This window comes from Madurella fahalii (genome assembly GCF_045866475.1).
Source record: "Madurella fahalii IFM 68171 DNA, scaffold_2, whole genome shotgun sequence".
NCBI classification, from domain to species: domain Eukaryota; kingdom Fungi; phylum Ascomycota; class Sordariomycetes; order Sordariales; genus Madurella; species Madurella fahalii.
In genome coordinates this window covers 3,791,442-3,818,609 of record NW_027263972.1, presented here as the reverse complement: position 1 = coordinate 3,818,609, position 27,168 = coordinate 3,791,442, and the positions used below count along the sequence as shown (strand labels likewise).

Genomic DNA, 27,168 nt, shown 5'->3' with positions numbered 1-27,168 from the left:
CAAGGCACCCTCACCGCCTGTTATTGTCGTCGCCAGACGGCTCACACAAATAACGACAGGATCTGGAGATTGTGCCTACTCGTCTATCAGATCTAGGCTTCCATCTCGCATTGATCCACCCTGGGCAATTGATTCTCTTCCACTCCAACATCATCGTGCCATCCTCATCCTGTGTCCGCGGCAGCGAGCCTAACAGCGATCACCGATGGGAGATCCCAAACCCCTCGGGAAGTTCAGTGACCTTCCCCATCGAGCAATGCCCAGAACTTGCCCATGCTTCCCACCGCGTCAGGTATCGCGACGGCACTCGCATCTTACCTCACCACCAGTTTTAGCGTAGTACAGACCTGGTCACTGGATGCATGCATGCCGCCTAAATTAGCCGCCAACCGCAGTACCGCTGACAGCCCGACTTGTCGGGAGGGCCGTTGTTGGCTAGGCGTTTGTGATGGGGGCCGGCAATCTCGCGTATGGCTACCGCCTGACTTAAGAGTTATCTGTCCCCCCCTCCTCACCCGAACGGACCGGGGCTTTCGCCGGCAAGAGTCAGACGAGTCACGGTATGCACCCACGGGCAAGTAAAGCTGGCTGATCATGAATGCCTAAGGTACCTTTACCGCCTGGCCGGCCAGCCCAGGCTGCCTCGTCTGGTTCCTTGTTGCCTGACAGGCAGACTCATTCATGCACCATGTTTCCGCGTCAGCCATCTCTAAGGACGCCTCATTCATCAGGGAGTCATTCTGATTCTGCCACATGTGACGCGCGTATGCCCCTGTTGCTACCTCAGGCCCAGCGCTTTGCGCTCGCTCCAATGCCTCGATCGCCTCCTGATAAATCCGGCAGTGCCTCCGTTGAGCGATACTCACTCTGAACATCCATCATTCCATCCCAAACATAGACAGCACTCTGAAAACACACACATACACACACACACACCCAACATATAACGCCACACTCCAACCTTTTCGTCGTTGCAAGACGCCTACCCGCTTCCAACCAAGCACGCAAAACCATGTCGTCCTCCGGAAAAGACTTTGACGCCACCTCCCTCGCCTCAGACGCCTCGCTGCTGCGCGACAAGGACGGGAAGTCCGAGTCCAAGACCAAGAAGCGCAGTCTCCTGAGCCGGCTGGCGGGCTCCCGGAAGGGGGCCAGCGGCTCGGGCACGTCGTCGGCATCGTCCAACACCGCCGCCGCTACTGCCGCCGCCTCCCCCTCCTCCTCCTCCCAACAAGCTCAGGCGGGCCAGGCGCAGAGCAACGCCGTCGAAGACCTCCACAAGGCATACCCCAACCTGGGCGTCAACACCCGCCTCACCTGAAGTGCAAGTCGACGATCAGGGAGGGTGGGGGGGACATCACCAAGCGAAGAAGGGGTTTTGGTTGTCATGCCCCGGGGTACGGCATAGGAACACGTCGAAGGGTCATCTCAAGTGGATGCAGGAGGGGGGGTGGTTGAGACCCTGAACTGGTTGTTTATGGATGATGGTTCGTGGTTCCCGGACTTGAGGAGAAAGATGCGATCAATGGTTTCATTGGCCCGATCTGCGCAAAAGACTCGACCTACAATGTAGGAGGAAAGTACATTAAAAAAAAATAAATAAACAAACAACAAGGCCTTCCCTAGAATGGTGGGCACTGAGGCGATGGATTAGGAAATGCATGTTGAAGGTCCTACGACCTGAAAGATAAGGGAAGACTGAACTTCTTGGATCTTGTTCGAAGGGGTACTATAGACTCGGTGCGTTCTGCACAATACATAAGCCGAAGTGCTATTGATGCAAATTGGTCCCTTTTTCCTTGACCTGGTGCAATCCGACGCAGATTTACTTCGTTCAATAGTTATATTTCATGGCGTAGTGTTTGGGCTGAATCCGAAGCTGCGCGGCCCCAAAGACTCGCTGAATACAACAATTCATTGGCTGCTTCTTCCTCTCCTCGCCTTCGGCGAGTTTGTGCCACGTCAACTCCCGCTAAGCCCCCCGACGTGTGATGATTAATAAAAAGTAATGGTCCTTTAATTGTCTCTTCCCCCATCCCGCACAAACATCAGCCCCGCCAACATCTACTCCTCCCACCACGATCTCAGGGTCAATTCATGGTCAGTGCTAGCTGGGGTGCTATTAACGAATATGACCCAAGGGGAACATAGGAGGATAGGAGGTCAAGATGGCGGCGGGACCGGCGGCGTGGACGCAGCGGCCGGTGGAGACACTCGGGTGGGGGACAGCGTCATGAGATCCGGCGGAGATAGGGGAACTGGGGCCGGCGGGGATCCGGGTGCCGAAGCCACCATCGGAGATGGTGGAAGTTCTGGAGGAAATCCGCCGGCGGAAGCTTGTGCAAACTGCATACTGCCCGGGCGGAGCCTCTGGGGACGAGCCGGGCTGAAAGTGGATGCTCGAGGGGCCATCACATGCGGAACAGGCCGAGACCAAGGCTGAGGAGGCGCGAATGGAAATGGAGGATGCCCAGGAGGCGGCGGCCCGGTAGTAGCTGGCCCCGGTGGGCTAGAAGTACTTGACCCGCTGTCATCACTCTGGGAAGTCGGCGATGAGTCTGACGAACTTGACTTGGGCCGTGTTGTTGTTGACGATGATGACGAAGATGACGACGACGACGACACTCTAATCCGGCGCCAAAGTGTAACGGCAAGCCGCATGATACACAGGCTAACCAAAACACCGAGAGCGGTATAGGCTAGCACGATTAGAGCGAGTGCGTCGTTACTCTTCATTGTCGAGTCGGGTTTTGTGTTTTCCTCAGATTACGTTTAATCGCCTAGGAGGCCAGCGTTAAAATTCTTATCTGGGAGGGAGGGTGGTACTGGAACAAACCTGCAACTTCCTTTGAGAAACCGTTAAAGCTGAGAAGGCTACTGTTAAATATTCCCGGTTTCCTACTGGGAAGCCCTCGGCGTTACTCTGAAACATGTCTTCAAGAAAAGGTGGGGTTAAATAGAAAAAGGTGATAGCAGGAAATGTCTTGTATAGCATTTTCGGACCCCTATGGTAAGATCCGCGGGGAAACAGTTGGCATTGCGGATGAAAAGAAGCCATGTCGTGGTATCGCTGGTGGTGACATTGACCAACGCCACAGACGTTGCGGAACGGGACACATGACCGACGGCAGCGGCAGTTGTAAAGCTCAAGGTGGTACAAGAGTAATGATCCATCCCGCAGATCGACGCACTGTAAAGCGATCAACTCGGATGATACCGGCTGGTGTATCCAAGGTTGGAGTAGGATTACAAGCTTCGGATGGCTGCTTCTTGGCAAGGCGGACTCGGTGAAGCGGTTGTGGACAGTGGAGGCGAAGCTCTCCAGGGGGTTTGTTTGACGTGATAAAAGGAAAGCTTCGATGACGAACACATGAATATTGGTCATGCCGAGGTTTAATGATCGTAGAAAGGCGTCTTGCTAGCTTACTGGTCTTCCTTCCAAGAGTTACTTGGGAAGTGGGAACTGGCTTGGTTGTCATAATCCTCGTAGTGGGACGCACAAAGCACAGTCGGTTTGCTGTTCTGTATACTAGGTACTATTGGATCCATCTGCTCCTAGTCCGGGGTCGGATAAACTTAGTCCTGGTGCAGGGGGACGTTCCGGTGGCCTGGAGTTGTCTAAAGGTGAACCTGGGCGAAAACAGGCATCTCGTCGTGTTTCACAACCTAAATGAGAGTTAACCGGTCTATGGAGAGCCCCTCCCGAGGCGATCCTTTTTCCCCAACCCCCCCGCCTACCCCGGTTAGATTTGACTCTCGGGCGGTACCGAAGGAACTTGTTGTGTTATGCTCCTGTCCTCACCGCAACAGCTTGACCAGTCTGATGAATCGGCGTTCGCCGTTCGGCGGAACTCAGACTGATCGTGGGTTTGTTGCCTTCGGCCCACCATGACGTTAGAGGGTTGCTCGGCGCTCATGGCTTCTGTCGGTCGTGGCCAAGGCTCGTGCCCTAGCAGTCCTGGATGGCGTGCTCAATATTGATAGCCCAAGAAGCTTGTTGGAATGCAAACAGCCAAGCAATGAAGCTGGATTGCCCTTACAGTAAACCTATGACGTCCTAGGCTTAGGGACTTAGCCTACATCGCCTGATCTCAACCCAACTGGGGCTGGCGCAATTTCCCCATTTGCTCAAACTTTTGGGGGCCACACTCCGATCCTTGATGTGGCTTTGTTGCTGCACCCGGGGCCACGCAGGACGTCCCAGGATCCTCCCGCCCAAGACTGACAGCGCTCGGCATAATCCGACTCCCTACCTTCACATTCCCCACCCGGCCGAGACCTGGAAGGATTTGGCGGCACCCGCTCCCCCTTACGGTCCCGCTTCGGTACAGAGGAGGGGACCGGATCAGAAGCGCCTCGCTCCCAACTCCAAGTCTCCGTCCGCTGGCTTGGATCACGCGACTTTGCCGATCTTCCAAACTATTATTGTGTGTCGAAGGATGTCACTCAAAAATTATCTCAGCGTCTATTTTCCCCCTCTTTGACAACTCCGGTAGCGAGACATTAGAAAGACAAAGCGGACCTTTAGATGGGCCTGGTGCCAGGTCTCACATTACTATAAATCTCAAGGTTGCGTTCATGCATCCCATGAGATAGCGGGTCGTGATGCTACCCACCCCCTCAAGGGTGCTTTAAGTCATATTGGCAAGCAGCTGTACGTTCCGAGAATCGATGGATCGGGGCTCGCCCGCGTCGCTACGCGAGCGCGGTCTCCCACAGCACCGCGTTCCTCAAAAGATCTTTGCCACACTGCCGCTGCATGCTTGTCATCTTGTCAATGATGTGGCCTGTAGCGATCGATTTCGGCCCCCAAACGTCGAGCGCAATCGAAGCGGCGCGCTCCAGCCATGCAATGCACTGCTCCACGTCGCCACGGCGTCGATGTATTTCTGCAATGTCCTCCATCGTGTAGGCTGAAATGCCGTCTTGGTGAAAGACGGTCTTCCCCTCGGAAGCCTCGGAAGGTGGGCGCGTCACCACGGACATGCAGTGATCGAGCGCCAAGTCGCACTCGTCGATCGACATGTAGAAGTGCGCGAGCTCGTTCTCAATCGTCCGGGTCTCATCCGAGGCTGGTCCAAATACCTGGCGGCACGACTTGAGCAGCTCGACGATGATCTCCATAGCCGCATGGAACTCGCCGTTGCGCCGCAAGAGGGTGGAAAGCGAGTCGAGCAGCCTGAAGGTGACTGCGCGGGACTGGTCCAGCCGGCTGTTGAAGAGGTCGAGCATGCACTGCAAGCTGCGCCGCGACACCTCCTGACAATCCTCATCGCGCTGCAGCTCCTGGCAGATCAGCGTGATGGGATGGTTGGGCGAGAGGTTGCTTTGCGCCTCGCTGCCCAGGAACTGGAGAAGGATGCCACGTAGCTCCGGTCGGACGCTGGTGTTGGCCGGCGAGAGGGTAGCAAAGAGATTCCGTAGAAAGTCGAATGGATGGGACCTCATGGCCTCGGCGGCAAGGCGCCCCGCCTCGGCAAAGGCGGGCCAGGCTCGCCGATCGGGCCGGTGCTCGAGATCCTCCATGGATCCGTCCGAGATCTTGATCAGATATATGGCATCCTTGATCGTGCTCCAGTACAGCGTTGATGCGTTGGAATATCTGCGGCCCAGATAGTCATCCGGGAGAATCCCTTCTGGGATGTTCGCGAGCTGCCAATCGTAATACTGCCGAAGCTTCAGTGTGATGACGCCGATCGTGCGGGTACTCGAGTCGGAAGGGATCGAAGGGGGAGGGGACCTTGCAAGGATCTGTAGCTGGGATTTGTAAGTGGCCAGGCCGGGTCCTGGGGAACCGCGCGAGGAACGGGCCTCGGAGCCGTCTTGAGCGTGCTCGTCGGCAGAACCCGGGCTTGAGACGGGCGTGTTGGTGGGGTTGCTTGATGAGGAGGACAGTGCTATATTGGCAAGGAACGCCTGGCCCGGCGACGCGGGGACGGCTGTGCTCGGCGTGTGATCTTGGTCCTTGAGAAGATCCGAGACGCTGATGTTGCTTGTCTCGGACCAGCTGGGGAGCCCACATGCCGTGCCAGGGCTGGCATGCGAGGACGTTGGCTGCGGTTTCCTCGCACCCTGCTTGATCGCCCTAGCGCATCGTATGGTCCGGCACAAGTCCTCTTGATCAATGTTGCCCTTAGCTCCCGAACTCGCGGACGAGGCAGGGTCTTCTTGGGCGCGCCGGGCAGCCCGCAACCTGCCTTCGCTATTGACATTTTTGAAGACCTTCCACTCCCGAAACCGCTTATCATACATGCGCTTGCTGTCAAGGGAATCAGCAATCTCAACCAGAGTCATAGTGAAGGCGAGTCAAAGGTTCGGGCGGGATAGGAGGCGATGTGCAGTGATGCGAAGGGAAAAAACGAGTTCTCTGCAGTATACGGACCTCCATGGGATAGACGGGGGCAGTGAGTGGTTGGCCAACTTTAAAGGGAAACAGGTTTTTTGAAGCGAGCACTTGGCCGCTGACGCGAGCCACTTGGCCCTCTCTCTCTCTCTTTCCATCCCACGCTCCCGCTCTCGCTCTTTTACTAGTCGGGCTGCGTAGCAACGTGGGTAGGGGCACTGTGTGTTCCTCGCGACGGGATGACGGGCTGTAGCCTTGCCGAGCCGGGCTTGTCCGGCGGCTGACGCTGACGCGAGTCATCGGACCGGGTATCGCGACCATTGACATGGAGCGACACGGACTGGGCGTGCATACCTTGCGGAGAAGCCATGGTATCTCTTCATAATATCACTTACCCGCTTGAGCGGATACTGTCTGTAGAGGCTGATGATGGTGGCGCGGTGTCGCGCCCATTCGCTGGACGGAGGGCCTTGCAGCGTCCGGGAATTCAAATCCGGGCTGCTCGCACGGTCGGCCGCGTCAATCGGAAGGGAACCAGGCGTGGGGACGGCATTGGGAGTCGAGCAGCGTGTGTTAGTCGTCCGCCGGTCGGGTGCTGCTGCACGGTTCTCGGGAAACATCATGGCTCACCGGAGAATTGTCTCATCTCAGAATTGGCTGCTGCGAGGAGCAACGGGAGTGGAGTGTGCAGACGCAGGGCAACCTGCAATGTCTAAAGTGCCATTCCCTATTAGTATTTCGTACACTTCGACCACACCGCGCCCGCGGGGACCGGAGAACGAAGGACCCAGTACAGTGGGGAGCGGTGCCCAAGCCCGGCATGGTTGCGGCACAGCATTGGCTGTACAAAAAGAACCTTGCAGACTCGCCAATCCCAGCGCCAGTCGCCTGCAGCAGTGCTCCTGCAGATGCCTGTCGACGTGCCGCTTCCGTCGCATCATGAGCAGGATGGCGGGAACGGCAAAACGCCAAGACATCACTACCTCCCTGGCGAAGAGAAGGGCTGGGATTGGGGAAGATACGAATGTCTGCCCTTCTTCAGTCCCCGTGGACCTGAGACTGGGGATTTACGCATAAAGAAGGACGGCCCATCGAGCGCCCCGTAGAGGGATGAGGCTATGAACTAGACAATCACTTCCCCTGCCGGTGCTGGGGGGGGGGGGGGGGGTTAATTAGAAACCTACCTGAGAGGATTCTGGTGGTTTACCTTAGTCTCAAGGTTCAATAACTTGCTCAAAACCGGCTTGGGGGTTCCGATTGACTAAGCTAAATTGAGAAGAGAGCTGGTCAGATACCGTCATCGACCCAAACTTTGACGGTGGGCCATTAGTTCGGGCTCCCATCATGCAACTCATCAGGCGTGGAAATACCTTAATTAGGTCCATGAGCTGTGCCATGCTGCGGTCAACGCCGTCTATTTCGGGGTGCTGTTTCGCTCGATGCTAATGTGATAGCTCAATGCTTCTATAATAGCTGCGTAAGGTAAGGTACAGTACAGGACTTGGATGCAATTGGAAGCTCCCTAATCCGTTCTACTCTCAAGAAAAACTCCAATGGTTCCGAAAAGCGCCTGTTTTAAATGGTACGAGAAAATACTCTCTGTGAATCCGTAGTCCTTGCCGTGCTTGCTGAAGAGAATAAAAATAAGGACGGAAGAGCGAGATATAGAGAGAAAACCTTTAATTGGTCACATGCCACCCACCACCTTCGCATTAATGTCATCTGTGCTAGTCAAGAAGATCCTTGCCTTCCCGATGGTTCTTCACGGCATCGCAGACAGCCATTACCAGAGAGAGCGGTCTGCAGGCCAGGAGGAATCGTCAGTTTGGGGATCCCAAGACGGCAGAAGACAGCTCGGGGGGGTGTGTGCGGGTGCCAAAACGACAACTGACGACGTACGCTTGGATTAATGCCCAGATTATAGGCGCAATCAGCGACTTTGACTCGGTTGTCTTGACACCCAAGGTGCCTGCAAGAGCACCTCCCGCGCCACCTAGAACTAGATTGAGTAGGCAACCGAAGAATGTGACGATCTGCTTGCGCCAGTACTGCTCGCCCTCAGTCAAGGTGACTTTGTTGACCTCGGTAGCTAAAAGCAGGATAAAGATGATGATGTTGATGATCGCTCCGAGGGAGCCCTGGAGAGGAGGAGTGCCACTTGTGAGCCTTGACGATGGACCCGTGAGTAGGAGGGAAGAGCGGGCTTACCACGATCAAACAGGTTATGAGTAGGGTACGGACTGCTACATCAAACGAGCCCCAATGTCCGAACCCGCCCATGAGAGCGAAGCTGCACGGATTCGTGTTGACGGATGTTACGTTGGTGCTGCTCCGCTCGACCGGCGCTGTGTCGAAGCCGAGGGTGTAGATGTAACTTATAGCTGCGGCAATAGTGAGACCGAAATGGGCTATGATGCCCGACACATGCATCAACTTCCACCTGAAGTGCTTCGGTCTGTACATGGTCGGCGATTCCGGATGGGGATAGACGGCTGAGGCAGGAGAGAGCGGAAACCGCGGGTAAGGAGCCGGGAGATGGGACGGCTCGGACCCGAAATATGGAGTACCACCGTTGATCTGGCGGGGCTTATTGATGACGAGCCGAAGTACTCTCGGCCATGTCAGACCACTCGAGATATATACCTCCGCAGCTGGGTCTAAGACACGTGGCCCAGGGACTCGCGCCCCAAGTCACTTAACGACGAAGAACCAGATCTGGCCTGTGTAACGCTTCGTAGGGCCAAACAACGGCAGAGCTGACTCACGGCTTGCCAGTCATGGTTGTCCCAGCCTTGTGGGAGAGCAGGCGAACCGTAAGGCGTTCCATGAGAGATGTGCGCGAGGCCACTGGACTGGCGGAGCCGCGGAGCACAGGGTCGTTCCCCCTGCCCCTTTGCCTATACAGTAGCAATAGCTACCTATTTATGGCTTTGCCGCCACCAAGCTTGGCATGCAATTACCCTAGCATGTCTGCACGGCGAGCAAAACAGCACGCCAGGTAGGCCGGCTCCCTCGGCCCCCGCTTGTACCGTCTCTGATGAATCCGCGAGGCGGTCCGGTGTGGGCATCTCCACATCTAGGGCCGCCGCTCCTTAGCGCCGTAATAGAGCACCTGCCCGCCGCGGCATCGTTTGTTTGTGAGTCGGCTGGATGGCGGTGCAATGGGTTTGGATGGTTTGTCAGGACGGGATTGCAGGAGCCAATTGAACACCCTGGTTGGCACAAGGACGCTTTTCTGCCTTTTGCTGTTGTGCCATGTGCGCAGCGAACTGCCATATGTCAAGCTTTGTTGACCCGCCGTTCCGGGCCGCATCCATTTGCAGAACGAAAGATCGAGAAACGCAGCGCCGGCCACAACTCCTCTCCAAGTGGCTGCATCAACAAGTGTTGATTTGAACTGTAATTACTAGATTCGCGCAGCGGCGCAGTCGGTCGGGCCAACCGACAACAACGAGCTTCTCAGTCATTCAGGTACCAACCTGTGCTGCAGGGGTCACTGAGTGACGCGAGCACTTTAGATTTAACCTTACAGACCCGGCTGAGTAAAGGTTATCTGCACCCTCGGATTGCGACCCCGTTAAATCTACTCCGCGTTAATTTGACCATGTCTAACCGCATTTAGGTAGACGCTGACCAAAACACAGAATAAAGGTCTCACTTTTCCGCCGTAAAAGAACTAAACCAACTTGGCTCTAGCACTTGTCAGACGTATAAATTGACTCGTACATATTGAAGTTCAAAATCAACTTAAGAAGTATCCCCTCACTCTCTTTGGAGTAGAGCGCTTGGGATCTATGTATTCTGATGAGATTACCTGCTACATACCCTGGGCTGAGCCCTACGATGCTACGAAGTCGCTATCGTGGGCGTAGGTATCGTCAATGGCTTGTTACTTGGTGCTGTCCGCTACAACTCTTGGCGTGGCTGGCACTTGAATTGTGCGTGGCGGCGGGGATCCCAATGCATCCAGTGCAGAGTTTGCCAAACCATCAGGATGAGACAGTCGATTCAATGGGATCATTGTTTGGTAGGGATGTGGAGCAGTAGGGCTGATGGATCGATGGGGGCCGCGCCTAATTTAGTGCCGCGGCCCCCAAACGCTCCCAGGAAACTCTATCCTTAGGCTTTCTTCCACCTGCTGTACAACCCCAACGTAGGACTTCAACCTTGGCACACCCGCAGTGAAGATCAAGAACATCCTTACTTTGATTGATTGCTCGGATAATCCTTTCACGGCCCCCAGGCCGCCAATCCCTTCCCGCGGAGAACGGGATTGGCGCAGAAGCGGCTTGGGAAGATGGGATGGACACTCTTCACGTCTGATCAAAATCCTTCCCATCAAGATGAAGAAGGCTCTCGGGAATGCCGTTAAGAGGAGCATAGACTACAGATCCCCACCATCGTCTTCTGAGCTAAGTGAAGTGTTGCGAAGTCCACAGCCGGCCTCCGCGGGGCCCGCACCGTGGGATGTAACGGTGAAGCCGCAGAACCGAATCGTCGGGAAAGCGTCAGACCCGGGAAATCGGGAATGCGGGTGCGGTTGGTTTCGACGCCAATGCGGGATGCTGCCGACGAGGTTGAATTCGCCGCCGGTTCCAGTGTGGTGAATCCCTCCATACCGCCGCCGAGACGCTAATTCCTAATAAGCGGGGTGTTTACCTGAGCACCAGACGGTAATTACTGCACAAACCTTGGATCCAATTGTCACTGCCTCACTTCTCAGTCCCTGGCTCCAAGCAAGTGGTGCCCTCGTTGCGATCCTCCACGTTTTAGTGTACAGTACGATGTCTGAACACGTGGCAAAATCCTGGTTCCGCAATAGCATGACGCACCCATGCCTTCTCAATCCCACCCCCTTTCGAAACCCTAACCTATCCCAGGAATGTGGTCGCGCCTGGGGCGGCGCACACCCCCTGCCTCACAGCCACAATGCTTCGCTCCTCATACAGACTGTCTTGCATAGCCGCCCAGAGGGGCCCTAGAATGTGGACTCGAAGGAGTCCAGGACTGACTAGGTAGCCAAGCCTCGGGGGCGTAAACCCACTCTGCTCCTACGGCTACGGCAGACCGGCTAGGTGCTGATACGCTCGGCATGCGACATGTGACATGCGACGTGCGACGTACGACATGCGACATGCGACACACGACATCCGTCTATTTGAGCCTGAAGCAATCCGCAACTCACTGGCCAACATGGTCTCTTGACGCAATAACATCGCGAAGCATCCAGAGCACTTCCGGGACTTCCCGTGCTCTCAATGCGACCATGCTGGCCCAAACATTGCTTGAGCGCCATATACGGCGTCTCGGCGATGCCGTCTTTGATCGCTTTCGGCAGGCCAGGAATGACCTCTCCCAGACGATGCCCAATGAATATCACCAACGGCAGTGCAGGGGCTGCGGCGAGATCTGCGAGCTCCTGCGCTGGGGAGAGGTCCAAAGAAGACGGGACGGTGCCTATCAAGGCCGCTCGCCATCCCGCCTCGTCCATCACAACTACGTTGAGCTCAATCTCTGTGCCGGCGTTTCTGGGTGTGATACCTGCCGCACCATTCGACGAGCCTTCCTCTTGGAGCAGATCACGGGGCACGATGCTGAGCGCCTAGAACATCCAAAGAACCAACGGCCCATCCACGCTGCCTTGAACCTCTCCCCAGCCGGCGACAGTCTGTCACTGGCCATCGGATCGCCCGATGACCCGCTTTTCTCCGCCACCGTTCATCTTCGGAGCGAGCCTCAACTTATTCCTCAGGACCCGACCAAAGGTGGCGCCCGGATGCGCTCCGATCTTGCCGAACTGCGCCAGATCATCGAGGACTGCCATCACAACCACGCCTGTTCCTCAAAATACCGTTGGTCGCGTCGGAACCCGACCTGGCTTCTCCAAATCTTGCCTGGAAACCATGTCCGGCTGGTCGAGTGTCCGCCAGTTCCCGTCGACTACGTCGTGCTCAGCTACTCATGGGGCGACCCGACAACCATGCCCGCTGCCGAGTGGGCAAGGATCAAGGGCGCCGCCACCAAGACGAAAAACGGCCGGCCCGTCGCCGAGCGGCTGAACCCCTTCCCAATGTGGGATCTCCCAGAGACAATGCACGATGCCATCTCCATCTCGGCATCGCTAGGCTTCTTCTACATCTGGATCGACAGCGTCTGCATCCCAAAGGGCACCAACTGGGACACGGAAGCATCCCTGATGCACGAGGTATACGGTAATGCTGCCTTCACGCTCGTCGCATCTGCGAGCACCAAGGCCACCGACCACCTGGTGTACGACCGGTCGGCCTGGATGCACCGCAGCAAGGCCTGCAAGCTTCGCGGCATGTGGTTGCACAACACGCAGTTGTCTCTGGATCGGGTTCGGCTCGCATCGCCCGTGTCGCAACGAGCATGGACGTTGCAGGAGGAGCGTCTCTCTCCGAGGCTCCTTTATTGGACCGGCCAACGGTGGTACTGGTCCTGTCCCGAACGCCAGGTTTCCGAGTTGGACGAACTAGCATGCTCCGCTCCCACCGACTGCCGCGCAGCGCGGAGCTCTCCGCAACAGTTCCTGGAGCTCTGCCGCACGGGGGATGAGCATCAGCTCCACGAAGAATGGCTCGATATCGTCGAAGCCTACACGCCCCGGGATCTAGCTGAGCCAAAGGACCGTTTTCTGGCCATTGCCGGCCTTGCCGTGCGCTTCTACAATGCCAAGGCAGAGGGCGGGGGCACGCTTGTCACGGAAGAATACCTCGCGGGCCTGTGGAGGGACAACTTTGCCAGGCACCTGTCTTGGTCCGTCGCAACGGCGGTCGATTCCCGGGTGAATCTACAACACATTGCTCCCTCGTGGTCGTGGGCATCGCTTCCTCTTCGCGTACAAACTCGCACTAAGCATCATTTCAGACCGTCTCAGCACTTCAAGTTCATCGGAGTGGTCTCCGTGGACAGGCCAGTAACCGACTCTGCCAGAGCAAGCTCGGAGAGAGTAAAAGCAAACCACGTTAACGGTGGCCAGGTAGCTGAGGAGCGTGGCAGGGCTGTCAAAGTCGTCGACGTGCAGGGCCGCTTCCGTCGCTTCATTTCCGAAACCGCCCAGGGAGTCGCCTGGGACGCCGTCGAGCGGGCGAGTGGGAACTGTCCGAGTTTCGACTTTAGCGCCTTTCCCGGGCAGCAAATCTACGTCCGCAACAGGGCTGATGGCCGGATCGTATCGAAAGACGCCCACAGCGGAGAGATCGTCGGTCAATTGGAATACCTCGTTCCGGCCGACGAAGACCAATTAAGGACTTGCCCCACTCCCTACGTCCGGGAAGGTCACGAGAAAGAACTCATGTGCCTCGAGCTGGGAGAGTCGGCGATGCTGTTGCTAATGCCGAACCGCCGATGGGGGCATATTGAGTCCTACAGACGCGTCGGTGTAGCCATTGGCTATAACAACCGGAAAGGCTTCTTTTACGGCTGTGAAATCAAGAGAGTTCGTCTCGCCTAAACAGGCGAGCCGGTAAGTGCTGTACCTTGCCCATTTTGACAGAGACGGAAAAGGGACGAGAGCGTCAAGTCCATGCCAGCATCGTACACATCGGGGCTAATTAGAGCGGCTGGTTTTATGCATAGCGAGCAGTGAAGGGGATTTCCTTTCCATAGATTCTTCTGCCGGGCCCTCGGGGGACAAAATCCATCTTTCTTGAGTTGTTTCCGTTACAAATCTGCCACATACTAAAGTCTGGCGCGGGCTTTTGTCTGGAGTGAATTGTAATTGATCATACGTGGGGTTACAGTTGGTGCTCTCGAAAATCAAACCGAAATTTCCGCAAGAGCTTACAAAACACAAGTTATCATGGGAGATCGATAAACCACTCCCGCCCACCTGCCCTCCCTTGATTGATTAGTGACAGCATGGGCCACATACAGTACCAGCAAGCTTGAACCGTTCAGTTTCGAGAGAGCTGCTTTCATTCGGAGTGTCTCGTTTCCTCCCACAGTCCCAGACGTCTTTCCTGATGCGGGGCGCGCCAAGAAGAAAAAAAAAAAAAAAAAAAAAACCCAACAAAAAAGAAGGCGAAAAAAAACATACAGCACCAGGGATTCGCTGGTCGTCACCGACCCAACTACTAGTCTGGCCCTCACAAGCTTAACTAAGGGAGAGCGGACGGGATCCCGTGCTTTCTTGTGGGTATGGCCGTATGTACCAGCCAGAAGGCTTACTTCTGATTAAGTAGGTAGTCCAGTACTTCCAGATTCTTGAACTGCATATTGGCGTCCCACAGATGCAGTAAACAAGTCAAACAAAGTCTCCCGGAATCCGCCGTTTCGCAATCAGCTCGCAGGCCAATAGGCGCCTCGATTTGAGGCAGTATCGCAATTCATCTCTTCTACTACATTTCGGATATTTCGTCTCTTTTTATCCCATCCGGTGCTTCACTTCTCCCTGGCCTTCACCCGGCGGCCACGGACATACACTTCGGTCATGTTCCGGTCATCGCCCGTCATGATGAACTTTTCAAACACAGTCCTCAGGCTGTCGCCTTCTTCCACCATAGTCATGATCCCTTGATCAACTCCTTGAGTCCCAACCACAATCGCGTCAAAGTCCTTGCCGACATGGAAGTTCCCAATCTTGTCTCCCAGGCCGCACACCTCCGCACCGCCCAAGGTCGCCAGATGGAAGACCTCATCGATGCTCAGACGCTTGTCGTGGCCCTTGGACATGGCCTCGCGCGCGTGGCTGGCGATCATGGCCTGGCGCATGGCGTCGAGGATGCTGCTCGAGAAGCCGCCGCCGCTGTCGGTGCCGAGCCCAACCTTGATCCGGCGCCGGAGGAGCTCGCGCACGGGGGCGGCCATGAAGCCGCCGCCGACCGTCATGTTGGAGACGGGGCAGTGCGCGATGCCGCAGCCCAGCGCCTCGAGCCGGCCCACCTCGTAGTCGGTCATGTGGCAGCAGTGGGCCAGGATGGAGCGCCGGCCCAGCAGGCCGTAGTGCTCGTACAGGTCCGCCTCGCTGCCGAACCGCGGGAAGAGCGCCCGGGTGGCCGCCATCTCCTGCTCGGCCTCGTTGAAGTGCGTCTGGACGGGCAGGTCCGCGTTCCGCCGCGCGATCTCCCCCAGCCCCCGCAGCAGCTCCGGGTCGCACGAGATGGCGAACCGCGGCGTGAGGACGGGCTGGATGAGCTCCGCCCGCGGGTCGATGGATCGGATGTGCGCGATGCACTCCTCGGTCACGCGCAGGCTCTCCTCGACCGAAGCATCCCGGTAGTCATCGGGCGCGTTCCGGCTCATGTTGCACTTGCCGACAAGGGCGCGCTGGCCCTTTTCCAAACACGTGTCGGCTAGGATCCTGGTCGCCTCACCGTGGACGGAGCCGTAGTAGGAAGCCGTGGTGACGCCCTGGCGTAGGAAACCATCGACACAGCTTGCGTAGACGCGCCGGGCGTGGTCGGGGTCGCGGAATCGGGCCTCGTTAGGGAAGGTGATGGCGTCGAGCCAGTCGAGGATGTGCATGCCCTGTCCGAGGCCGCGCTGGGTCCATTGTGGGGCGTGGTTATGCGTGTCGACGAAGCCGGGGATGATGAACTGGCCGGGGGCAAGAAAGCGGACGTCGACCAGGGCGGGATTGAAGTTGAGGGCTTCCAGGGTTTGCCGCGTGTATTGGGGCTCGACATCTTTGAGTAGTCCTGTAACTCTGCCTTCGCGGTTGACGATGAGCAAGGCGCAGGGAAGGATCTCAAGCTCCGAGACAGAGAGAGAATGGATGACGGGGCCAAGGAAGGCTACGGGCGGAACCATTATGATCAGAAGACCGATTGGGATTCTTTGAGTTGCCGAATGTGAGTCAAGAACACGATGCACCGAGGTTCAGGTTATGTCAAAGTCTGAGGTGGGGTAGCAAGCTGCTGCTGTATGTATCTTCTACCCATAGCTTCGAGCCCCTCTTCCAACCCCTCTTCCATTTTATCTGAAAGATAATTAAGGCACGAGCAGGTTACTTTGGAGAGCGCTGGTGATCGGGAATTTCCTTCAAAGTAGCCCGTGGACCGAGAGATGCAGCAGAACAGTACTAATTCAATGAGGAGTCCAAGATATAGAGCTCTCCGGGAAGTCACCCGTACTTGGAGATGAGCTTCCTCATAATCGACATTGCGCCACTCCGGTAGCCGCCGCCAAACAGCGCATAGTGATTGAGGTGGTGATATCTGCAAACCACGTCAGTCAGCAATCCCTTCGCCGCGAGACGTCCGGACGGGCATAACCCACAGCTCATAGAGCGCCACCCGGTCCTCCCATTCCTCCTTTGGCTCGGCTTTTGGAGCAAGGCGCTCATACTCCCTCCAAAACCCGCTCCCAAACCCACCAAACATGCGCATAATCCCCAGTTCATACTCGGAATGCCCGTACACGCACGACGGATCATACACAACCTCCTCCACGCCTCCACGCCCGCCGATCCTCCCCCGTCCGTGATTCCCGCTCCACAGGTCCCCATGCACCACCACGGGCACCACCCCCTTCAGATGCCCGTCCCCTAGCAGGCGGGGTACCACCGTGCCAGCGACCTTCTCCACCGCCTCGGCCAGCTCCCCGTCCCGCCCGTTCTTGCGCTCCCCTGCCTTCAGGATCGCCCGCAGCCGATGGTGCGCATAAAACTCGGCCCACGACTCGGTCCAGGGATTCTCCTGCTTGGTCGACCCGCAGCATGTCGGGACGGGGAAGCCAAACACGGGCTTGGAAAAGCCCGACCCCTCTGGCGGGGCTGGCGCCGGCGTCGTGTGAAGCTTGGCCAACTTGGCGGCGAGCGAGAGACCCGTGCCGCTGCCGCCGCCCGAGGCCGAGGAAGAGCTGAAGTCGACAAAGTCGGTGACGAGGAAGAACTTCCCCGGACTGGACCGCATCGCGCCGTGGGCGTGGGAGCGGGGGCAAAAGTTGAGGTCCGGGACGGCAGAGTGGATTGCGTTTAAGGAAGCGTGTTCGCATGTTCGGGATCGCGTCAATCAGGGTTCGTATTCCCGGCCGGGCCGGTTTGGTATGGACGGCTTCATTTGCCTACCTCGGAACATGACGTCGGCTTCGGGCCCGAAGCCTGTCTTGACAAAATACGTCAGGTCTTCACCATCCTTGGCCGCGACTAGCTTAAAGGTGGATGAGAAGCCCGAGCCGCCGTGCGAGACGAGCTTGGAGCTGGTCGCTTCCAGACCTAGGGCTTCTAAAATTGCCGGGTCGACGTTGGGGAGCATGGTTGTGGCGACGGCGATGATAGACTCGGGGATGCAATCGAGATGGAGGTGACGTCAACGAACAACGAGCTAATGGTCTTTACAGGACGAGAAAGGCTTCACGGGAACTGGGTAATCGGGCTTCACAGCACCACAAGATGGCTGCTTGTCATGACGGAACTACCTCATGAGGGTACCTCTGTCAATGGAAAAGACAAAACTTGCCTTGGATGATAGCGTCCGAGAGTGTGGGGGTTGAAGCTTCTTGTTCCAAGGTGGGGAAGGAATTCGCCTCACGTGGCCGCTTGCTCCTGATGGAAACTCTTGTATTCAAGGTGCCCGTATTAGCAAACCAAACACGTTTCCATCTTATCCGCCACCTTTGTTTAAAGAAAAAAAAGAAAGAAGGAAAGAAAGAAATCTTGCTTTAGAGACGGCCACACCCACAAGAAACACACAAGAAATACAAGATCGTGTCTGCTATCCCGTAGCTAAGCGCTCATGAACGCTAATTACCTCAAGCTAGTAAGTTAGGTGTGATTACTAGGGAATCCCTGGGGTTGTATGCCCTATTGATTTTCTATATATTGTGTTCGTGCTCGGACTCTGCACTTTGCACTAGAAGCTTACCATAAAATGCTCAGAAAAGCCTAGGTTTGCTCTATCCTAAACGCGGCTCAGGCTGGCCCCATTCGCGGCCGGCGATGCTTGAGTACGTGGCTGACATGATTCCAGCCGCGTTTGAAAGGACCTTAAAGCAACGGGGGCTGTAATGGTCCCCTTTAACAACTTATTGCCATCGTCGGGGTGCAAGAGCACTAAGCAGAGGTTTCGTCAGGCGCTTCTGGTGGTCCGGGGGCTCTGATGATCTGGGGCTCACGACCTCTCCTTTCGTGAGGTGGGCACAGGGCCTGGGGGGAGCATCCTTGGCAGAGTCCGGACAGCTAAATACACGGTTGGAGTGGCCACGATGCTGTCCGCTGGGAACTGCTTCTTTTCATCACTTTTGCTCATGGCCCTGCCGAGTTCCAATGGACGTCTGAATCGCGAAGCTTGGGGTCTCATCCCAATTGAATCGACGGCTCCCTTCTGCGACTGGGACGCCAAATCGCGTATGTTGATTATGAATCAGCCGAATTCAGGATTTCAGGGAAAAATTAGACATCATCCAAGATGCCACGGTCAATCGCTTCGCTCATGATTTCCGCATAACTTTTACAAGCTGGCCGTACACTTTAATCTTCCTCTCCACTTCCCTCTTCTTCCCCTTCACTGACATCTACCTCCTCGTCTTCTGCGTGCTCGTTGTCCTCGGCTTCTTCCTCCGGCGGAGGCCTCGCTGTTGTTTCTTGTCCTTGTGAGAAAAATATTCGAGCGGGGTGGTCGTAGTCATTCTCTATTGTGTACTCGTTGTCTGTGGTGCATACATGTTAGTCCAATATTACTGCCAAAGGAGAGGAGAGGAAAGAGGCACAAAACTCACATCTTGGCACGATAAATATGCCGCCCTTGCTGATGCGGAAACTCGTCTCCTGAACGGTAACCAGCACCCGCCCATAGTGCACAAAGAAGATCATGAAGACTTTGCGCGAGTTCTTGAGCCGCTTCATGGCCCCCGGCGGCAGGTCAACCACGCCGGCGCCGATGAAGCCCTCGCTGAACACCTTTGCGTACCGGAACTCGCCGCCGACCACCTCGGTTGTCTTGATGGCCGCCCCGCTGATTGCCAGCTGCTTGTCCATGACACTGACCAGGTCGTTGGGCGCCGGCGGGCTGAACTCGTACTCGGGCTGCCAGACGACGACCTCGCCTGTGACGGTGCCCGGATCGAGCTCCCACAGATCGGCTGGCCCGCCGCCATCGTCGTCGTCGGATGCATAACCACGGCTCTTGCGCCTGCCTCTGCCGCCGCCGCCGCCGCCGCCGCCCTTCTTCCCCTTGCGGGACTTGGGACGGAACTCGGGCTCGGGCTCATCCACTCTGACGACTTCCTTGATGCTGGGCAGGACAAATCTGGAGCGGTGCGTCCTACCCGAATAGGCGTCCTCTGCTTCGTCCTTCTCGTAGTCGACTCGTTCATTGCGCCAATAGGCGAGGGGTTTGAATGAGTTGCGCCCGGACCGGGTGCGGATAATGGCGCCCGAGTCCCCGGGGACTTCGCGCCGGTTGATGAGCAGCCCCCGAGACTTGGGCAAAGGCGGCCTTCGAGCGACCATCACCTGTGATACATCGCCCGGATCGATTGATGATTTGCGCTTACGCCCTCGTGGGCCTTTTGCTGTCGAACTTTGCTCCGCGTTCTTTTTGCCCAAAGCGGCTGGTTGCTTGGTTGCTGGTTTCTTGCTGTTGGCTGCCGGGTCGGTGCGCTGTCGCTTCGGTTGCGGCTGTGGTGAAGGCCCCGCGGGGCCGGCACTTTCTTCCTCATTTAACGAACGCCGCTTCTTAGACCCACGCGCGGGAGGTTGTTCCACGGCCGTGGCCTTGCCGGCTTTGGGCAGCCCCCGGCGTTTCTTGGGTACCTCGTCTGCTGGGGGTTCATCCTCCTCTTGTTGGTCTTCAACATCATCTTCCTCCACAACCGGTCTGACAGGCTTCTTTGGTGCCTTCGCCCGCTTAGCTGGTGGTGCTTCCTTCTGCTTCGGCGGCCGGCCTCGTTTCTTCTGGGCAATAGGTGCGTGGGCGCTCTCCTCCTCAGCCGCTGATACCTCTTCTTCTGGCTCGCCGCTTTCGCTCGCCGCTGGATGAAGCTCTGATTGCGCTGAGATATCGTAGTCGTCGCCGCCACTCAACATGGCCATGGACTCCTCGACAAAGTCATTAACCTCGTCGTGTTCTGCGTCCTGTTCGCTTCCCTCGTCGCTGTCCTGATGGAGGGGTTGCAGGCGATGCCCATTCGTAAGGCCTCGCGTCGGCTGCGATAGTGAGTGTGGACCGCCGCTCTCCACGCTCCTAAAGTCGAGACGGCGTTTCGTCGCAGCTTGGTCGCGAACCGGCTGGCTGCTGGATTTCTCGGCGTTGTCTCTAACAATTGCGCCGCGTGCCGGCGACGACGAGCTGCGCGCGATGAGCCGGTTTCGTTGGGCGGGGGACTTGAGCAACGTCTTGACTGGCGACTTGACACGCGACAGCGGCATGGGTAACCTACTCCCATGGCCGTTGAGCAGCGCTGCCGGACCAATCCCCGATGCTGTGGCCAAGGGTCAGCCATGCGCGTCATGACAGACACACTGGGCGGGGACTCGTACTCGTAGTGATGTCCATTGCCTCCTCGCCGTTCCCGTCATCATCATCTGAGACCATATCGTCTTCTTCCCCGCCGTAGTCCGACTTGCCCGGTGAGGAGAAGAGGTTCTCGAGCGGTTCCATACCATGTTCGTCGCGAACACCCGAGTCAGGCACAGTGACACCGGTTTTTCTACGGCCGGTCAGTAAACCCCTTTCCTTGGTCAACCGCCTCGATGGATGTGCAGTCTAACGCACCGCCCTACCACGCCCAATTCGTATATGTGTTCGGCTTGCGTCGCGCGGCGCGGCGCCGCTGACGCTCGGGGCGCGGGCGCCATTTCGTCAGTGTCGTATTATTCCGTACAATGCAAAGACGCGACAGAAGCTCCGTCTCGGTGCTTGGCTATTCGAACAGAGTCCAGGACAAACAATTGCAGATCGAGTCGCGTTGAAGATATGTGAGAGGGACAAAGATGCCTCGGGTGAGTGCGCGGGGCAGGCGACGTGCAAACAAAGCGTGCAACAAATTGTTGTTTACTTGGTCCTGGTCCTAGAAGACAGGGAGCGTCGGGATGTCGCGTTGTGCAGGGCCGCTCTGCGCCCGCTCCGCAGCGTTGCGCTGCGCTCTGGATTTCGCGGGCCCCACCTCCATTACTGTAACTGTCGGGCTATGATTGGTGGGGCTCGTGACGCGCTGCCGGCAAGTGAACGCGTCAAGCTCGGCCCCTCTACATACCACGGTGCACACAGGGGTGCACCGAGGCCTCACACATTGTTGAATTAGGCCTTCGAACAACATAAGCTGAGAATCTAGAGACTCGGCAAAACTATACTCGGATTTTTGACTATTAGAAAAGCCAAGGTACCACCATGGAGGACTCGCAGCCCCCAGCCGAGGAGATCGCCCTCGAGACGCCCGCCTCAGACGTCTTCATCCCGCCCTCGATCAACCAACCCGCCCTCCTCGCCGGCGACTCGTACACGCACTTTTCCCCGATCCCGCCTTCCATCCTTCCGCCTCCTCACTCGTCAGACCCGGCCCCGCCTTGCGCGCTAGGCGTCGACGAAGCCGGACGCGGCCCCGTGCTCGGTCCCATGGTGTACGGCGTCTTCTTCCTGCCGCTCCCGCTGTCGGACCCGCTCCTGCGCACGGCCCACCACTTCGACGACAGTAAGGTGCTCACCCCGGCGGTGCGGTCGTCGCTGATGGAGGTGCTCTGCACGGCGGGGAGCGACCTGCACGCGTCGTGCGGGTGGGCCGTGTCGGCGCTCTCGGCGCGCGACATCGGCGCGGGCATGCTCCGGCCCGGCCAAGGCGCCGCCTACAACCTCAACGCGCAGGCCATGGACGCCACGGTGCACCTCATCCGGGAGGTGTACGCGCGCGGGGTCAACGTCCGCGAGATCTACGTCGACACCATCGGGCAGCCGGCCGTCTACCAGAAGAAGTTGGAGAGGGTCTTCCCCACGGCCAAGATCACCGTCGCCAAGAAGGCCGACAGCCTCTACCCCTGCGTCAGCGCCGCGAGTGTCTGCGCAAAGGTCACGCGCGATGCCGCGCTCGAGACGCTGTGGAAAGCCAGGGGGAGGAAGGGGGCCGCCGGTGCTGAGCGTACCGAGGAAGAGGGGGCGGGCGAGGAAGAAAGCATGGCTTGGGGGTCCGGGTACCCGTCGGATGGGAGATGCGTCGCGTGGTTAAAGGGCAACATGCACCCCGTCTTCGGCTGGGGGCCTGAATGCAGATTTAGCTGGGGGACCGCCAAAGACATGCTTGAGGCAGCCAAGGGCGGCGGCGTTAAGGTTGAGTGGCCCGTCGATGACGATACGGACACCCATCGGTTGACCGACTTCTTCGCCGCAAAAGACGAGGAGACGGATGCCGACGAGCTAGGGGCGTGGTTTGGCACACCGGCCGGGCTAGAAGCCTTCTGAGTTTGTGCGAAACGACGTTGTGAGGAACCATTGCTAACAGTAACTAATGGGGGTAATATTGGCGTTGGAGGAGTTAGACAACATAAAAATGATATCCTGGATGCTGCGATGTCGGCAGCAGCCACCCTTCCTCATGCGACAGAAAATAACAAGGCAGCCTGTATATATAACTTGTACGATCTCGCTACACCATGCTCCAAAACAAGTCTAGATATCATCATCGTCCTCAGTCTGCTGCGCCTTCTTTCCTCGGCTGTCCAGCCTGTCCATGCTGATGCCGTCAACCTCCCGTTGCCGGGCCGGCATTGCGATGGCTTGTCGGACCGTCTCATTGTTCTCCAGGAAGTCTCGCAGCCTCCCCTTGCCAATCTCAACGGCCTGGTTGGACGCCGCGTTCGCCATTTGCATCATGGGGCCAAGGAGATTGAGAGTGTATGCCACATAGGTTCCGCCGCCCATGACCAGGATAAGCATAAAGAGGAAGGGGTTGCGCAACACTGGATTCCAAGTTAGCAACGGCTCTCTCAATCTCCAAATCGAGAGGGCACTCACCCATCACAATCTCGTTCCAGCCAAGAACAAGCAGAATAACATAAAAGTAGAGCGGCACCTGCGTCATGCCGCCAATCGCGCTCCTCTTGGCCTCAACGTAGACCCCATCGGCCATCTTCTTAAACCTGACCACCAAGTCTTGCCGCTTACTTTCGCTCAGGACAGTCATCTCCTCTTCGAGGCTCTTGCCCTCCTCCTCGTCCACGCCGCCGATGGGAGCGAGGTCCTCCTCGTCCTCGGGCTCAGCACCCGCAGGCTGGGGGCCGATAAAATCCGGCAAATCCGGAGGCGCATACGTCCCTGCTAGCCTGAATCGCGACAGGAGAGGGATCAATCCCAGCGTGGATTCGCGGGCCCGAGTGTAGATGCCTTCGATGTCGTCGGTCGGGCGCCAGATCCGGGGAACGCCCTCCTCGTCGTAACGGAACTTGTCCTCAAAGTTCTCGCGGAGCTTCATGAGAATATTGCTCTCCATGACCTCCTCTTCGATCTTTTCCCGGAGCGCCACCCAGCTCTTGCGCCGGAGCCGCCAGAGGCCAACGTCAACCTCGTCGGCGCTCGCCTCGAAGCTCTTAGCCCTGTCGGCAAACCGCGTCTCGGCCTCCCTAACAATCCCGATGAAGGCGTTCCAGACGCGATCCCACAAATCCTTCTCCGTCACCGGCTTCTCGCCGGTTTCGGGTGCTCCGGATCCGCCCCTACCAGACCCAAGCTTGTTGAATTCAAGACCGATGGCATCGCCAAGGCGAGATTTGACCCACCGCTCGACCCGGATGGCCAACCGCCGCATCTCCTCTTTGCGCAGCCGCGCGCTGACCTCGTCGAGCTCCTTCTCGAACAAGCGGTACTGGGGCTTGAAGTTTGTCCACGCGACACCGGGTATGAGCAGGCTCTGCGCCTCCTTCTTGAATATCTCTAGCGTCTTCTTCTTTTGTTTCTCGACAATCTCGGCAAACTCGTACGAGCCCCCGGCCTTTTGTCCGGCCTTGACCGCGTTTGTGACTGCCTCGCTGAAGGCTGCGACGCCGGCCTTGTGCGCCGCTGATAGCTGGCCCTGGTACAGAGTCTTCAGCCTGGTGTCAACCTTGCTCTCGAGTTCTCCGCGCTTCATGGTGTAGACGCCCTTGTGATATCGGCTGGCTTGCGTCTCGAACGCCCTGACGCACTTCTCGCGAGCCCCAGAGCCCGTGGCGCCCAGATCGGCCAGGACGGACGGCTTCCCCATGCGAGTCGCTTCTGCCTGCTGTTCCTCAAGCGGAACAATGACCGAATCGAATGCCACCATGACTTCGCGCGAAATCTCGTCGCAGCGGAACTGGGCGAGGAGCTCTTGCTGGGTCGGCAAGTCGAGGTCCTTGTTGTTGACAATCTGGTCCCACACGCCCTCCGCATAGACCGACAAACCATCGGCGGGAATCCTCCGGTGGTATTCTGGCAGAAAGACGCCGCCCACAAACTCTTGGTCTTTAGTCGACCGGTGGCCCGCCGTGAAGCGAGAGCCGAGCTTGTCGACCTCGGCCAAAAACTTGTCGGGCTGCAGGATCTTGTGCGGCAGCGCTGCGAACGCAAAGTCAAAGTAATCGTCAATCTTTGAGTTTTCGAGCCCCTGGGGTTTGGAGATGGACGACCAGATCTTGGTCAGGTCCTGGATCAGCGTGTTGCGCAGGTTGGCCAGCGGCGTGTTCCCGATGTGGTCACGGATAACAAAGAAGAGCAGCGACCGTGTCTGCGACCTGAGGAACTGTGTCAGATGGCCTCTACATGGGCGAGCGAGCGAAGAGCGCGAGGGCGTGGCGGGGGACGGGGTGAAACTCACTGCCTATCCTTTAGGAACAGCTGCAGGTTGACCTCAAAGACGGTCTTGAGCAGACCCATGTTTGCGCCCTGATACAGGCCAACCTGGTGTTCCCAGATATTGACAATCAGGACCTCGCTCGTCGCCAGCGCAAAGAGGGCGCTCTTGCGCTCAAAATCCTGGTCCTCGCCGCGCTCGCGACCGTCGGTGCCCTCGACATCCATGACGAGGATATTGTCGGCCATCTTGGTTGCGCCGCCTTCTGCGCCCTCCTTCTTGTTCTTGGACATCCATATTCCCTTGGTGGTCTGACGGCGCTCCGTCTCGGACATGACGCTGAACTCGGTACCGAACAGGTGGTTGAGGAGGGTCGACTTCCCCGTCGACTGCGAGCCAAAGACGGAAATCAGGTGGTAATTGAAGCCGGCCTCGGCGACGTGCGTCTCGGTCAGGTAGTCATTGAGGTTTGTGGTGAAGGACTTGTCCTCGTCGATAACCTGGATGCCATGCTCGTAGTGCCGGGCCGTCGGGCCTTCGCCGACCGCGGCGAAATGGCCATTCATGGCTGAGGTCGTGCGCGCCCTGTCGCGAAGGGAGTTTGGAGCAACAAAGTAAAAACGCGGCCGAGGTCCTGTCCTAGTGATGTCGAGGATACCTCAAAGTTGCCATGGTGCGCTCTCGGCGGATGCAGGGGAACGTAATTTCCGCTAGCGACGAGCTTGTGACACGCAGCTGCACGCTTGCCCCAGCGGCGCTCGGGAAGGTCATGGGCGGCCCGTACTAGCCCAAATGAGGTTACCCTTTCATTGGACAGCCGACAGTGGCAGTCAGCCCGCCGCCGATTGGGCAGGATGCACAGACCACAGTCGGATGACGTCTACCACTGATTGCAATCAGGTGTTCGTCGATAAATTGCTGTAGCTCGGTGAGCGTGTCGTCTGCTCGGATCCCCAGAGATGCCAAAGCGTCCGTCTCTGTTTGTAAGGGCTTTCTAGCGGATGGTAGAAGCTCCTTGACGGCGTGGAGAACAGCACGCAGGTCGGTCACCTTTGGGCAAAAGAGATGTTAATGGATGGCTTATGGTGCGCTCCAGTACTTGAGAAATCTTTCCGCTTTTTCAAGGACCTACCTCGTTCGTTCTTTATCCAAACAAGTTCGCCCGAGGCTCTGGACAGACCCGAGATCTTCTGTACCGCCGCTAGCGCACTCGCAACCGCACCCGGAGAGAGGTGTACGATGGATTCAGGTGCCTTGACCGTTTTGCAGTGGCCTCTTTTGCTCGAATTCTTCAGGATCTTCTCAATCGGAATGATCAGCACCATTAATTCTACTCTTTAGCTCATCTCAGTGCCTCAGAGCCTTCGGCGTACCCCTTGTACAGGCTTCCGATAGTGTTGAAGAGGATATTACTAAGTTAGACTAATACCAAGAATCTTTGTTCGCCAAAGCGTTAGAAAAACCGATCGTTTCCAAACACACTCGGTGTCCGAAATCGCATCGACGAATTATAGCTAACTAAGTTTGATAATGTAGACGTATTCCACCATGAAGCCCCCAACCTAATATACAAAATAATTACAGCGATCCCACACGATTCGCAATCCCTAATTTTCTTAACTTACGATACACTAACATAGCAGCCGCGAGGTAGTCCTTATAGCAAGACATGTCGAGCCGGAACTCAGGTATCTACTGCTTGTGTTACTCTAAGTACATCTCTACTTCTCGATCTCGAGAGCCGCTTTTGTCTTGGACATCCGGTTTGGCATGATACCGTAGAGGACCTGACGCCAAATGTAGTACAGGATATCTGCATGTTCGTGTTAATCCTCAGAATCGTTTGCGCGACCCTTCGCACCGTGTCTCCGTCAGACGTCAGCTCAGGGCTCCCATAACGCGTGTGTACCATAAAACGGCCCTGAGTAAGCCGCTGTATCGTGCATATCGGTTACGACCTGTGATTGGCACAGGTGCTGCTCCGTTGCATGTCACCGGAGTAACACATTAAGAAGTGGGGTCTCGAGCAGATAAGTAATTACCATATAGTGGAATGGCTCCTCTCTTCAGCTGAAGGGGTTGGTTTTGGGAATCCGAGAAAGTACATCGATTAACACGTTTGCCATCAC

At 57.1% G+C, this 27,168-nt stretch overlaps 10 protein-coding genes and 1 non-coding gene across 11 annotated transcripts; 3 read left to right on the top strand and 8 right to left on the bottom strand.

Moving 5' to 3' along the window:
- Nucleotides 1-1,012: 1,012 nt before the first annotated feature.
- Nucleotides 1,013-1,321, top strand: MFIFM68171_03875 (uncharacterized protein; the record flags this gene model as incomplete). The annotated part of the gene is made up of 1 exon (XM_071059295.1): nucleotides 1,013-1,321. The coding sequence occupies one exon, from the start codon at nucleotides 1,013-1,015 to the stop codon at nucleotides 1,319-1,321; it is 309 nt and encodes a 102-aa protein (XP_070915396.1).
- A 3,374-nt stretch (nucleotides 1,322-4,695) lies between these two features.
- Nucleotides 4,696-6,963, bottom strand: MFIFM68171_03874 (uncharacterized protein; the record flags this gene model as incomplete). Its single annotated transcript, XM_071059294.1, has 2 exons — nucleotides 4,696-6,259; nucleotides 6,698-6,963. 2 exons carry the CDS (start codon nucleotides 6,961-6,963, stop codon nucleotides 4,696-4,698), a joined length of 1,830 nt encoding a protein of 609 aa, XP_070915395.1.
- Nucleotides 6,964-8,070: 1,107 nt separating this feature from the next.
- MFIFM68171_03873 (uncharacterized protein) lies at nucleotides 8,071-8,806 on the bottom strand (the record flags this gene model as incomplete). The annotated part of the gene is made up of 3 exons (XM_071059293.1): nucleotides 8,071-8,143; nucleotides 8,243-8,481; nucleotides 8,552-8,806. 3 exons carry the CDS (start codon nucleotides 8,804-8,806, stop codon nucleotides 8,071-8,073), a joined length of 567 nt encoding a protein of 188 aa, XP_070915394.1.
- Nucleotides 8,807-11,609: 2,803 nt separating this feature from the next.
- On the top strand, nucleotides 11,610-13,817 carry MFIFM68171_03872 (uncharacterized protein; the record flags this gene model as incomplete). The annotated part of the gene is made up of 1 exon (XM_071059292.1): nucleotides 11,610-13,817. One exon carries the CDS (start codon nucleotides 11,610-11,612, stop codon nucleotides 13,815-13,817), a length of 2,208 nt encoding a protein of 735 aa, XP_070915393.1.
- Nucleotides 13,818-14,397: 580 nt separating this feature from the next.
- MP_IFM68171_r10 lies at nucleotides 14,398-14,513 on the bottom strand. Its single transcript, XR_011605951.1, has one exon. It is a non-coding gene; the product is annotated as a 5S ribosomal RNA (ribosomal RNA).
- Nucleotides 14,514-14,746: 233 nt separating this feature from the next.
- MFIFM68171_03871 (uncharacterized protein) lies at nucleotides 14,747-16,114 on the bottom strand (the record flags this gene model as incomplete). The annotated part of the gene is made up of 1 exon (XM_071059291.1): nucleotides 14,747-16,114. One exon carries the CDS (start codon nucleotides 16,112-16,114, stop codon nucleotides 14,747-14,749), a length of 1,368 nt encoding a protein of 455 aa, XP_070915392.1.
- Nucleotides 16,115-16,427: 313 nt separating this feature from the next.
- Nucleotides 16,428-17,217, bottom strand: MFIFM68171_03870 (uncharacterized protein; the record flags this gene model as incomplete). Its single annotated transcript, XM_071059290.1, has 2 exons — nucleotides 16,428-16,521; nucleotides 16,583-17,217. 2 exons carry the CDS (start codon nucleotides 17,215-17,217, stop codon nucleotides 16,428-16,430), a joined length of 729 nt encoding a protein of 242 aa, XP_070915391.1.
- Nucleotides 17,218-17,316: 99 nt separating this feature from the next.
- Nucleotides 17,317-17,559, bottom strand: MFIFM68171_03869 (uncharacterized protein; the record flags this gene model as incomplete). Its single annotated transcript, XM_071059289.1, has 1 exon — nucleotides 17,317-17,559. One exon carries the CDS (start codon nucleotides 17,557-17,559, stop codon nucleotides 17,317-17,319), a length of 243 nt encoding a protein of 80 aa, XP_070915390.1.
- A 1,214-nt stretch (nucleotides 17,560-18,773) lies between these two features.
- Nucleotides 18,774-21,101, bottom strand: MIF2 (mitotic fidelity of chromosome transmission-related protein; the record flags this gene model as incomplete). The annotated part of the gene is made up of 4 exons (XM_071059288.1): nucleotides 18,774-18,952; nucleotides 19,022-20,725; nucleotides 20,784-20,953; nucleotides 21,019-21,101. 4 exons carry the CDS (start codon nucleotides 21,099-21,101, stop codon nucleotides 18,774-18,776), a joined length of 2,136 nt encoding a protein of 711 aa, XP_070915389.1.
- Nucleotides 21,102-21,633: 532 nt separating this feature from the next.
- On the top strand, nucleotides 21,634-22,695 carry MFIFM68171_03867 (Ribonuclease; the record flags this gene model as incomplete). The annotated part of the gene is made up of 1 exon (XM_071059287.1): nucleotides 21,634-22,695. One exon carries the CDS (start codon nucleotides 21,634-21,636, stop codon nucleotides 22,693-22,695), a length of 1,062 nt encoding a protein of 353 aa, XP_070915388.1.
- Nucleotides 22,696-22,902: 207 nt separating this feature from the next.
- On the bottom strand, nucleotides 22,903-25,605 carry SEY1 (Dynamin-like GTPase that mediates homotypic ER fusion; the record flags this gene model as incomplete). Its single annotated transcript, XM_071059286.1, has 3 exons — nucleotides 22,903-23,192; nucleotides 23,248-24,980; nucleotides 25,064-25,605. 3 exons carry the CDS (start codon nucleotides 25,603-25,605, stop codon nucleotides 22,903-22,905), a joined length of 2,565 nt encoding a protein of 854 aa, XP_070915387.1.
- Between the last annotated feature and the right edge of the window lie 1,563 nt (nucleotides 25,606-27,168).